General features: G+C 37.0%; 1 protein-coding gene across 1 annotated transcript; it reads left to right on the forward strand.

The window, feature by feature from the left end:
* The first annotated feature begins 1,872 nt into the window (after window positions 1-1,872).
* Window positions 1,873-5,904, forward strand: LOC127976091 (ras-related and estrogen-regulated growth inhibitor-like protein). Its single transcript, XM_052580221.1, has 5 exons — window positions 1,873-2,197; window positions 2,385-2,441; window positions 2,758-2,831; window positions 4,070-4,218; window positions 4,695-5,904. The coding sequence occupies exons 1-5, from the start codon at window positions 2,146-2,148 to the stop codon at window positions 4,978-4,980; spliced, it is 618 nt and encodes a 205-aa protein (XP_052436181.1). The 5' UTR covers window positions 1,873-2,145; the 3' UTR covers window positions 4,981-5,904.
* The last annotated feature ends 7,328 nt before the right edge of the window (window positions 5,905-13,232 follow it).

The raw sequence follows: 13,232 nt of genomic DNA on the forward strand, positions 1-13,232 counted from the left end.
TGAGATATAGTTAACATCGATTTATTTATTTGTTACTATTTTAAAAGAATGTAGGACACTCTGACAGTTATAATATAACATTATATTAAATAATAATAATGACTGATATTCTTTGCAAGTATATCTCCTTAATGTTCCAAAATATCCCTGTTTAGCAAATTCATTTTCATTTCATTAAAAAAAAAGAAAATTTATATCATCAATGTTATTTGACAGAATTTTGTTGTCATCTACTCAAATGCTTAACTTTGATTTTTAATATTTGTTTAAATTAAAATAATATTTGTTTAAATTACTTTAGCATTTCTAGAGGTTTAGGTTTAAGCAATGTCATTGTAATTTGTAATCTTAATTACAACTCTTAGTATTTCTTTCTGTTTTTTCTCTTAATCATGAAAGATCTGTCTTAACAATGAGACTTAACAGGCACATTTTGACCATAATGCATGCAATGCATAATGCATTTCTGAGTATGTTTTGCTCTTGTCATGAATCTGCTGATACAACAGTCTGTAATCACATCCAGGCTCTGCTCTCACTGATTGCGTTGCTTGTATAATAGCTCTTGATAAGTGATCCCCTTGGCCTTGCAGTGCTGCTTTTTCAGACGTGCATCAAACATCAGCTGTGCCAACACAGGAACTCAAATGTAATTTATCTGCATTTGTTTTTCAACCCATCAGATTGACTTGTTGGTAAGCAAACCTCTGTATGAGATAATGTGGCAGATATGCTTTAAACCACATTTGCCTGCTAAACGTTGTTTATTATGTGTGAGTCATTATGTGGGGGACCATCTTATGTAACAGATCCGCATATACACTCAATCAGTGATGGTCAAAACAACACCCACAGACTGCACAGACCTCACAATTAGTGAAGCTGTTTGTTTCAGCCCAAGCTAGTTAGAGTTTTGGCAGACATTGTATCTTAAAGGGGTCATATGAAACTAAAAACAACATTATTTTGTTTTTTTGATGTAATGCAGTGCGTTTATGCAGTTTAAGGATCAAAAACACATTTTCCACATAGTGTACATTATTGTTTCTCCTCTATGCCCTGCCTTTCTAATATGTGTCGATTTTTACAAAGCTTATCATTCTGAAAAGCGAGGTGTATGCTGATTGGCCAGCTGTCTAGTGCATTGTGATTGGCCGAATACCACAAGCTTGTGACGGAGATTATATGCCCCTTACCATACTGTGATGATTGAATATGAAACCCATTACAAACAAGGCATTTGTTGCATCCAGTGGACAAAACTTGTAACGGCATGACCCCTTTAAAATATCTATTTTTGCATTCACAAGTTGAGTACATATTTTTTGCACGTATTAAAGGCTTATTCTGCATGGCCATATTTTAGATCCTTTAATCCAACCCCATACCTACATTTAACAACTACCTAACTATTACAAAACAGCATATTAGGTGTTTACTGAGGGAAAAGTCATAGTTAAATAGTTAGTTAATGGTGAGAATTTGTCCCCAATCTAAAGTGTGACACTTTTCATTATTAAATCTGTTTTTGAAAATGTATAACTGTTATCGTTTTCTATATACTGTTTATTATACATTTAGGTCGTCTATAATATTAATGGCTGGTCTTACTCATCATAAATGAGACCTCTTCTTTAAATCTAAAGCTCCAACTAAATTGTTCAGTTTGCATTAACATTATTTAAAGTGATTATTTGTTATTGTATTTAGCCTTTTAAATGTTTATAGTCTTTTCATATCATAATGGTTTTCGCATTTCATACAAGAACTAAAAGTTGGTGAGGACAACAATGAATCAAATGCAACCGCAAATTGGCAAAACAAAAACAAAGCGCGCCCCTTTCAGCCGTCCACATACAGGATCCTGCGATGTTTTGGCACCAGCTGCGGCTTGCGTCACCGTGGCGTCAGAATCCTGTGAATGCGCGAGCTGAGAAGCAGCCTTGGAGAGGCAGCGCGAGCGTACAGTGCGAGTCAGACGAGCACCTGATCGACCAGAGGATGCATCGGGCCGTTCTCTCTTTCAGTCTCCACTGTTTTTAAAAGCGTTCGGCACAGTGACTGTAATGTGGAGCGTGCGTTGAACAGAATCGACTCGTTTGAGTTTCATTCCTTTGCGCACTGGAAGCGTTTCAGCGAATCATAATGAATGACATAAAAGTTGCAGTTCTGGGATCCGAGGGTGTCGGGAAATCAGGTATGTCTATATATATATATATATATATATATATATATATATATATATATATATATATTTCTGTTATATTTGTGCATTTCTGTACCTAAAAAGCCTATAAAAACTCGTATTTTATCACTGTTAGCCATGCATTGCAAATTACAAAAATAATATGTTTCTTATTTGGTTTTCTTCTCTACGTTTACAGCACTTATTGTTCGGTTTCTAACCAGGAGATTTATTGGAGAATATGCATCATCATCAGGTATAATTGTTTTCATATTTTTACTATTGTTGAGCAGAGAAGTTCAATTTATAGGATTGAAAATGTGTGCAGGGCTCATGACATATATAGTGGGTGGTGGAACCAAACGTTTGCAAAGGTCACTGAAAAAACCACTTGTGTGTTTTAAGTTTGAATGCATGTTCTTATGTCTGGATATCGACCACCCAGGAATAAGAGCACTGGCACAAATGGGTGCAGTGCCAAGTTGGATACACACAGCATGCCAGTGAATCACAGCAGTTTACTGTGTGTGCAGGAATCTTTTGTGTCTGATGTGATCTCTTCTTGCCTTTAGAGTGCATTTACAGAAAGCACATGTCTATAGATGGAAGACAACTTAATCTTGAACTGTATGACCCCTGTTCTCAGGTATGTAGACATGCAAATGTGTATATATACTTCTGTCATAATCAAGGCAGTGCCTTGATAAAGCACCATATGGTTTGGTATGCTAAAGTGAGCATGACTACTGTGCATATTCCGGTGATCTCTGCCCTGTAAGATTATATTAGGCCTGAACGCTTATATTATTACTTGATATAAATAAACCTCACATTACCACACAGGAGTGAGTTAATAAAAGATGTAGTGTGTATTTTTAAAACATCTTTCCTCCCTGAGCTTTGTATATATTATTAATGTGGTCAAAATACAGTAAATATAGTCTAGGAGGATTGAGTGTGTTTTCCACTTGGATAAAATCCAATTATTTAATCAATCTGTTGCCCATTATGTGATTGGATACCATCTGTGCGTCTTGGGGGTCCGGTTGATTATCCTGTTTTTCCTCACAATCCCATTTAATCATATTGCTGGTTCATTAAGCTTAATCAACAGTATTTGTGGCATAAATGTCGATTTCCAGGCAAAATAATTTAGTCTTGTCCTTAGTTTTCGTTAAAGCAGCAGAAATCAAGGTTAAAATAGAAGTGAATGGAGCCAATTTTTGGATGATTTACAGGAATAATTCACACATCATTGAACATTTGCCGAACGTTTACTCAATATCAGGCCATACAATATGTAAATGAGTTTATTTCTCCATCGCAACAGATTTAGAGAATTTTAGCATTACTTTACTTGCTCACCAATGGATCCTCTGCAGTGAATGGGTGCCGTCAGAATTAGAGTCCAAACAGCTGATTAAAACATTATAATAATCCACATGACACCAGTCCATCAATTAATGTCTTTTAAAGCGAAAAGATGCATGTTTGAAAGAAACAAATACACAATGGAGATGTTTTTAAACTTCAAATCAATCCTGTACCTATAATATTGCTTCTTTGGCCAAAAAAATTATAATTCTTCAGGTATAAAAAATATGCACCGATTAAGCACCTTTTACAAGGGGAAAACAGTCCAAAACTGTTCTACATAAATATGTTGGTGGGTTTTATATGCGAGGACAACGGGAGATTATTAAGCATTATCATAGATTATGGACTGGTATTTGGATCGAAGCAAAAGTTTGAAGTGAAAACACCTTGATGATGGATTTGTTTCTCACAAACACACTGATGGACTGGAGTTGTGTGGATTAAAGTATGAGCAATATTCCTTTAAAGACTATCAAACATATCTGGATGTCTGATTTCTTTGTGCAGCCATGCGAGGGGAAGTCCACGCTCAACGATCAGATCCATTGGGCCGACGGCTTTGTGGTCATTTACGACATCAGCGATCGTTCCTCTTTCCTCACAGCCAAAGCCATAGTGCACCTGATCCGAGAGCTTCACCTGGGAGGCTCTAAAAGGTAGTGGTCACTCTGAGTACATGCTGTTCACAACAACACCCTCAGGCAGCAGAACATGAGCCTATTTCTGTCCATATGAGTGTTGGTGTTATGTGGATCCCCATAATTCACCAGCTTCGGTTCATATTGAGGAAGATTGTTGAATTGAGTATGTGGGTGGTACTGATGGGCGGATGAGCTGGTGACTCAGGGACTCGTGCTGTAGATTCATTGAAAAACAATCTATTTTTAGTCTAGCCTTGGCTATTGAGAAATTTTCAATGATTAAGTAGATGCATTTGAGAAGTTCACTTTTTTAGCAGAAATAAGTGGAATATTGAATGGCCTTCTGTTTTCACTTAGGATTTTTTCTATTCACAATTGACATTTGTTTATTCGTCATTTATATGCTTTCGTGAGTTTCTGTTTTGCTCCTAACACATTGGTTATTGTAAATTAAGCATCTTCAGTGATGTTTTTTTCCTTTGTGACAACAGGGACACAGACTCTGTGATTTTCCTGGTGGGCAATAAGCAAGACTTGTGCCATATGCGGGAAGTGGACAGGGAGGAAGGCCAGAAGTTGGCGTCCAAGCGCCGCTGTCAGTTTTACGAGCTGTCTGCTGCGGAGCACTACCAGGAGGTGCTACTCATGTTCTCCAAGATCGTGCGCAATGCCAGTCTAGGAGGCTGGGCCAAGGAGCGGCGCCGTCGCCCTAGCGGTTCAAAGTCTATGGTCAAACTCATCAACAATGTCTTCGGGAAAAGGCGGAAATCTGTTTAAAAATCAACTTGGACAATTGTTACTGGACTGACGTATGAAATGTGCCGCCGTTGTTTATATAATTCCTTACTGCTTATTGTTAATGCCACACTGTCATTACCAGGTAAATCTTATGAAACACATCAAGAACATGAACACACTTCACCCTAAAATCAAAAGTAAACAAACATTTTCTTTGCTTCAAGAAAAAATCTCATAACCATAATGAGTCCAGATTTATTTTACTTGGGCAAGGCCTGTTTTAAAACCATTTTGCATTTGGAAAAATATTCTCATGTCATTTACCTCATAATTTCTCATTACTGCAATGAAAAAAATAAATATATATGTGTGTGTGTGTGTGTGTGTGTGTATATATATATATATATGTGTGTGTGTGTGTGTGTGTGCATGTGTGTGTGTGTATGATATTTTAGGATTGCACTAAAATAAAATAAATCTGGACTCATTATGGTAATGAGATTTTTACATTGTGGCAATGACAAAATGTGCCCATTTCTTATCAAAAATAACGTCACAGTGTAAAACATTTAAAATAGGCTTAATTTTGTTAATGCAAAATATAATAACATAATTTTCTTCCTTTTGTGTACAGCTTTTTGCCTTAAATGTTTCTTTAATCGCTTCTAAGGATGTTTAAATGTCAGATTTCAAAGAACAACTAAGAACATCACTGATATTTCAGCTGCCAATTCAAAGTGAACTCTGAGGTTGTGAACTGTTAGTTATCTTGTTGTGTAGTCATAGATCAAATGTTTCTTGTGTTTTACGTACCATTTGTTTGTGCAGTATATGAAAATCCTCCCTTGCTGTTAGATGTAATTTAAACACTTTCTAAATGATGTGACAATGACAAGCCATAATGTTTATCGATTTTGAATGATTTATGGATCTGTGCATTAAAATGTGACCATTTTCACCAAATATCTTTCCATTTTCTACGAATTCACATTGAAAGGTATTTGTTTACTCAAAGTTGAACAACGGCCCTGACCAGAAAATAAGTGATAGATATGTCTTATTGAATAGTTTTTCTGAAATGTTCACCAGAATGGCATTATCTTTAATATTATGCAACAGAATTGCTTCGGCAAATTGATTTACAGTTGACATTACAGTGAGGAGATAATGATGAACAGACGGAGGTTTTGAAAAGCACCAATAAAATTAACGATGAATCACTCAGCTGGTTGTAATTTGTTCTACGAATTAACAGATACACATTACAAGCAATACTGTGCAAATTGTAAATTACTTAAACGGATAGTTTACTCCCAACAACCCATTCTGTCATTCTGTCATTAATTACCCAGCCTCATGTCATTCCAAACCACTAAGAACTTCATTCATCTACGGAACACAAATGAAGATATTTTTGATGAAATCCGAGAGCTTTCTGTCCTTGCATAATCAGCAAGGTACTCAAGTTGAACCTCTTATGTCATATGGACTTTTAACGATGTCCTTTCAACGTTTCTAGTCCTTGAATGTGGAAGTTCCCTTGCGGTTTATGCAGAGTCAGAAAAAGCTTTTGGATTTCATCAAAAATATCTTCATTTATGTTTCGAAGATGAACAAAGGTTTTATGGGTTTGGAAAGATATGAGGCTAAGTAATTAAAGACAGATAATATTTAGGTGAACTATCCCTTTAACTATTTGTTTAATGAACTATTGCTATTAAAACTATGACGCAGTTAACTGATGGTATAGAAGGTCAACCTGTGTTGCTTCTGGCTCCTCACACTGGCAATAGAAGGTCTAAACTCTTATTATTTTGGCAAGTGACAATGCCCAAGACAAGCTATTATGTCTTTTGTTGACCCTTTGGACATCTGGCCAATATCCGGCATGACAGTTTCCAACAACAGCAAGTTATGATGAGTAATATTAGAGCACCAGACTGTGGATCGGGTCCCTCTAGTTCTCATACCTGCAGAAGACAAGAAACCCCTTTATCAACATAGGGGAGAGGAGCAGATGGCTGTTTGTACAGCATTGATTCAAAAGGAGATATGAAACACAAGGTGTTTGCTTATAAGGGTCTTGTCATCACGTATTGATTCCTGGATAAACACTCTCAAACAGCTTAGCATGCTGGGAATTTCACTTTTAAGTGTATTGCAAACTCCCCTTTCTTCTAAGGAGAAAAACCATGCACTTTCTTCCAATTAATATCTAAATGTGTTTTCAAGCTTACCATTATTTTTGTCAAGTAGGACCAATCTACTGGGCCTGTCAACCAAACAGAATTTAATGTTATAGTTACAGTTGTACGTTTTAAAATCCTTAGTTCCGAAGGGACGTTTCAAGCGGCCAGTTTTGAGCACTTCGGTTTGTGCTCAAAGTGATTGTCCTCACTCTGAAGTGGCCTTTGGAGGCGAATTTATCCTGTTTGGAATACAGTAGATGGATACCATTTTAGTGCCTCTAGTGATGCCAAATGGAACTGCAATCTATTTGTTTGAGTGGCTCAGTTTGGCCCAACATATTAAGTCTGTTTATCCAAACAAAGGTTGACAAGGGTAGTTTTTGAAATTAGTTTGACAGTCTTTATTGACTTTACTAGGTTAGTTGTCACTAGTTGTGCACAAATACCTCACTTTACCTTTAAATTTCAACTACTTTGGCCTTTCCATCGGCAGCTGTAGTCGAATTGCTCAATTTATTTGTCGAGGTGCTTTTTTAACATTTGATTTTGTGTATAATAATATTTAATAACAACACTGTATTCAGTTTTTGCAGTAAGGGATAAGGTTATGATTATGGAAGTACGACTGAAATTTTGATGATTGCAACAGTGACATTTGATCAGAGTGGCATTAACTCACCTCGATTTTTCTTCTATCGCAGCTTTCACGTCTTAGCTATGAAGATTAAAATGAACGGCATAGTTAGTCATCTTAATACTCTTGTTATTATTTTGTTGTACTGTTAAAAGAGTAAAAAGAAGAGAAACATGCTGTCATATCTTAGACTTATCCTCCCACCTTTAACTCCGTTATCATTATAAATAATATTTTCATGCTATCATCACTCACCCAGTAAAGTGGCACTGAAGGTATTTGGCGCAGGTGGAGAAGAGCCCATGGAGTGGATGGGTGGTGTGTGTGTTTACATGTGCAAACATGTGGAAGGATGAGCAGCAGAAAACTCAAAAGAAAGTGGTGTTGCTGGAAAGCAAGGGAGCAGTTATGGGAGATTTGCCGTTCAAGCCTCAGATGTGAACTCGCGCGTGACCCATCTTCAGGTGTTCTTGGCAAACGCTGGATCTTCAGCAGATCCTCAACACCTGACCAAAGCAAAACACAGCCTGGGCCGGCACGCAAAATTACCTGTACGCAACAGAGCGTGTACCCATCTCGGATGGAAGTACTGTCTTTTACCTCCATAGAGGATGACGCACTGGCAGAGCAGGTGTGCTGATGTAAAAATGTTTCTCACATTTCCCTCTCAGTGCTTCTAAATGAATCATCTAAGTCTTAAATCTTAAAGGTCCGTTCACAACAAGAACAATAAAACTGGATTCTGATTGGCTGTCAATGTTTTTGAGTAAAAAAAAAACCTCTTAAAGTGATTCCAGCAAATGTCGTTTCTCTGTGTCAGTATCATTATAGCTGTGATTTGGTTGCTGTTGCTGTTCTTTTATATTTAGATAGATTTTTTTTAAACAAAATCATTATCCTTATAGTTACTATATCACATTCTCCATCTTCATTAAAAGAGGGGGTTAATTCCTGTGCCATACAGTATTCTCTATATTTCTATTTCTAGCATGCACTTAATTATATTTGTTGTATATCACTTAGTTATAATTGGTATGACCTAATATAGTTATTTTGAATCAGTAAATTAAAGGAATACTCAATAATATTAAATATATATATATATTTAATTTAAATTTGTATGTATTTATTAAAATTAATTTCTTACATTTTTTTATGAATAAAAATAAAAATGTTGAGTTTTTATTAATATATATATATATATATATATATATATATATATATTGTAATCACATTGTAAACTGAATTTGTGATTGTGTATAAAATATGCACCATCTTATGGAGTGGGCTAACTAAAATCTGTTAAAAACTTTTATTGTGACTATGATAAACAAGCTATTGATGTGTATTTGTAACAGTAATTATTAATCACAAACATGTAACAATCAGTCTCTCATTAACGTGTTTACACAAGCCATGCTAATGAAAGCTAGGAGTGATTAGCCATTCATTAACAGCACATCCGCTGGAATTCAGTGTGGGGTGATTTGGACGTGGGGATTCATGAACGTCTGGATTGTTAATGTAAAGAGAGACTTGCGATTGTGTTTTCATTTCCACCGTCACTGCACCTTGCGTGTGTTCTTCTTACAAAAACAACACGTTGCCTGAGAAGGAGATGGAAAGAAAGTACCATGCGCACCATAAACCATAATAGCTGAAAGCTAATTCATAGTTGAGCCAAGAGATTGCCTTGCAGAAGCAGGCTGGAATCTCTTTGATGAGGCCTGCAGAATAAAGACCTAACATATGGATCTGATTAGCACAGGCAAAAATGATTCTTTGATTCATTTCTGCCAGAGGACCCAGTGCTTGAGTTCAGTGTGTTGTGGTACTGATGTTGTAATGATAATCTTTGCAGTGTTTTTAAATGCATCCCATTCTGTCTGGATGAATGGGGCAACAGATTCTGGCCCCCACATCAAAAGGACTGGACTTTTCTAAACTTTTTTTGACCCACATTTGATGCATTTTTTACCACATTCATGTATGTTCTATTGGCGGCATGAGAAGCTGATATATGTTAAGTTCAGAGGGAGGTTGATTTGTTTAAGACACATTATCACATTAGCGCATGTGTGTGGAACTCAAAGTGGAGACAAGAATACGCACTTTCTGTGTGCTCACATGACAATAAGAAGATGGAGAGTGTGGTGGGGAATACACAGCGAGATTACAGATTCTTTCACTGCATCGTGATGTAATGCTGCTAACATACTTCAAAGTTCGCATGGTAGCTGGCTTAACACGGTTTCTAGCTGGTTGAAAGTGTTTATTTAGGATTAGAAGCAGTTTCAAACTGGTTTAGGTGGTTGTTCATCAACTAAAAGCAGGTGAGACATTTTCGGACACAAGATTGTTGGCAGCAGCTGCGTTTCAATCTAGCACACTGCCGGGAAGCGAGTGCAGAGATGGCACAGATAGCACGCAGCCATTCAGACCCAGTCGCGAACTGGAGCGTACTGCCACAACCACACATCCAGACTGCAGGTATGTGTGCTGAGATAAGGAACAGTGGCTCTCAGCAGCGTTATGGTGGGTTTAACCCAGCTCAGGTATGCTGGGAATGTAGCGGAGTGTAACAGCATAAAGAGAGGAAGCCTGTAGATTTGAGCTGAGACTTCATTTAATGCCATTGGTGGAGAAGCTAAGATTTTGTTGAGGTTGAGGCACATTTATTTCCAAACAACTTCATTTAGGTAAACCTGACATGCAAGCTGGTTATATAAGTGTGCTTTTTGAAAGGCCAGCAAGTTACTGGAGCCAAAGTGTGAGCTGTCCTATCCAGTTCTGCCATCCCTGCCAAGTCTCCTTCAGGACACAAAGTTTACTTTCAGGAGATCTTGTGGGACTCCATTCTTCTCCGGGCCCTGAGCAGAGCGCAGCGGGAGGAGGCAAGGGTACAGAGATTATAGCGACCCACTCATACCCATCAAGATAATATTCTGTTCCATTCCAGCAAACAAGGGGTTGAGACGATAGCAGCGTTGGACGTTTTCAGGAATTTTATGTTGTGAATTAAATTTTATTGGAAAAATTGAATCAAATAACTTGATAAATATTTGTCATGGTTTCATCAAATTTGTGAACCTGGACCACAAAGGTGAAAGTGATGTGAAATTCAGCCAAATATGGTGACCCATACTCAGAATTCGTGCTCTGCATTTAACCCATCCGTAGTGCACACACAGACACCACTGAACACACACACACACACACAAACACTGTGAACACACACCCAGAGCAGTGGGCAGCCATTTATGCTGCAGTGCCCGGGGAGCAGTTTGGGGTTCGATGCCTTGCTCAAGGGCACCTAAGTCATGTTATTGCCGGCCCGAGATTCGAACCCACAACCCTATAGGTTCAGGAGTCAAACTCTCTAACCACCAGGCCACAACTTCCCCAACAAAACCACTCATAAGGGTCAATTTCTCGAAATTAAGGTTCATACATCATCTGATAACTGAATAAATAAGCTTTCATTTAATGTGTAGTTTGTTAGGATCGGACAATATTTGGCAACTATTTGAAAATCTGGAATCTGAGGGTGCCAAAAAAAAAAAAATCTAAATACTGAGAAAAGCACCTTTAACTTCGTCCAAATTAAGTTCTAAGCAATGCATATTACTAATTAAAAATTAGGTTTTGATATATTTATGGTAGGAAGTTTACAAAATGTCTTCATGGAACATGATCTTTACTTAATATTCTAATGATTTTTGCCATGAAAGAAAAATCATTCATTTTGACCCATAAAATGTATTTTTGGCTATTGCTTAAAATATACCAAAAGCAACTTAAGACTGGTTTGTGATCCAGGGTCACATATGTGAAATATGTCTGGTTGCATAACAGAATGTACTGATAGAAATCTGGAGACTCTCAAAGCCTTAGTTTGTTCCTGAAAGTCACCAATTTTAGTCCTTCCCTGTGCACAGCAGAACAAATCATTTACACAATAGAGTCCTCATTCTTCATCTCCTTTTATGCTAAAGATAAACATTATTGTGAGATAAGGAATAATGAAGGCTACAATCCTGTCACTAAATTCAAATTTGGATAAGATCGATTTGACTTTTATCATTTTACCTGTTTATTATCATAAAGCTTCTGCTAAATAAACAGTCATTTTTGGTAACACTGATAACAGAAATGCAAACAATCAGGTCCGTGCAGTGCAGTGAAAGTAGCACCAGTTTCAATAACGTGGAATGGATATGCAATCTGGTATACAACATTGCTATGGACGATAAATCTTCTGAACGCTGAATATAGTATTCCAAATAAAAAGAGAGGATCTCATAAACGGACCACCGACACTGGCCCTAAAAAAGATCATGGATATTACTTTTATGTTGTTCGTCTAGTCCCCAGTGTCCTGCTTTGAGTTATTTTACTGTTAAGTATTTTGCTGTTTGCTGGCATTTTTAAAAACTAGTACACTTCTTTGTTTTAAAATAAAACAACTCTCTGTTTTATGTGCTGGATTCTCATACAGAAAGATAAACTAGGTTGTGTTATTAATTAGCTCCTCCTAGTATTTATCTTTGATTAATGAAATCATGGCGTGTTCATTTAAAAGTGATCATAGCTGCATTTTTCATGCTTCATCTACACATCTGAGAGGTAAAATCACTGTTGGCAGTGTTTCGAACATTTAAGGGCACTTAAGGAAGAACACGTATGGCCGACTTCCATTTTGTCTGAATGCCAGTGACATCCTAAGTACACTTTTGGCATTATAAAGCAATCACAGCTTCTCAGATTCGGACACCTTCCACATTTCATTGTCGGTATAAAGTTTAAGTGGAACATACGTTTGGAAATCAGTGGCGTACACATCTGACAGAAGGTAAAAAAGGATATCTTCTTATTTCAGAAGATCCGGCTCCAGTATGTTAGCAACATTCAGTCAAAGCACAGACTTGTCAGTCTTAATCAGGCGCTTTATTGGTTGCTGTAATGTTCAGTCAAAGTCAGTCCACAATTTTTTCCATATTTTAACTTAAACAGGTGATCTCATCACAGAGAAGCGATAAACGTGACATGTTTTAACCCAACTGTTTTTAAAGGTGCATTTTCTGACAATGCATGACTAGCAATCATAATAAACTTCATATGACTGTAAAACACTGAACCTATAGAAAAGCCTCTAATTTCTTGTTGATGTTCGGAAAAAAATATTGAGCTCATATTGTTCTTAAATATAGTAGCCTGCATTCTGTATAAACTTACGTTACACAAGTTGAGTCAAAGTTATTTAGATGGTAAAACAGTACAAGATTACTGAGACTAATGATGCTTCTAGCCTATTTGTCATGATTTCACAAAAGTTTGACTGTAACTTCTTAGGTGCCGGAATGATGGATGAGATTAAAGACAGTATTTTTTTAATAGAAGTCAACGTTTTTGTCCAACCTGCATGGAAGTATCCAAACAATTCCCCTCAAATCCCAAGATGCAACATG

Source organism: Carassius gibelio, chromosome A4 (genome assembly GCF_023724105.1).
Source record: "Carassius gibelio isolate Cgi1373 ecotype wild population from Czech Republic chromosome A4, carGib1.2-hapl.c, whole genome shotgun sequence".
In the NCBI taxonomy this organism is placed as follows: Eukaryota; Metazoa; Chordata; class Actinopteri; order Cypriniformes; family Cyprinidae; genus Carassius; species Carassius gibelio.

Excerpts from the sequence above, each read along its gene's own strand:
- LOC127976091 (XM_052580221.1), top strand. The coding sequence starts at position 2,146 with ATGAATGACATAAAAGTTGCAGTTCTGGGATCCGAGGGTGTCGGGAAA. Across the intron at positions 2,442-2,757 it reads AGAATATGCATCATCATCAG|AGTGCATTTACAGAAAGCAC; the intron begins GTATAATTGTTT and ends TCTTGCCTTTAG. Across the intron at positions 4,219-4,694 it reads CACCTGGGAGGCTCTAAAAG|GGACACAGACTCTGTGATTT; the intron begins GTAGTGGTCACT and ends TTGTGACAACAG.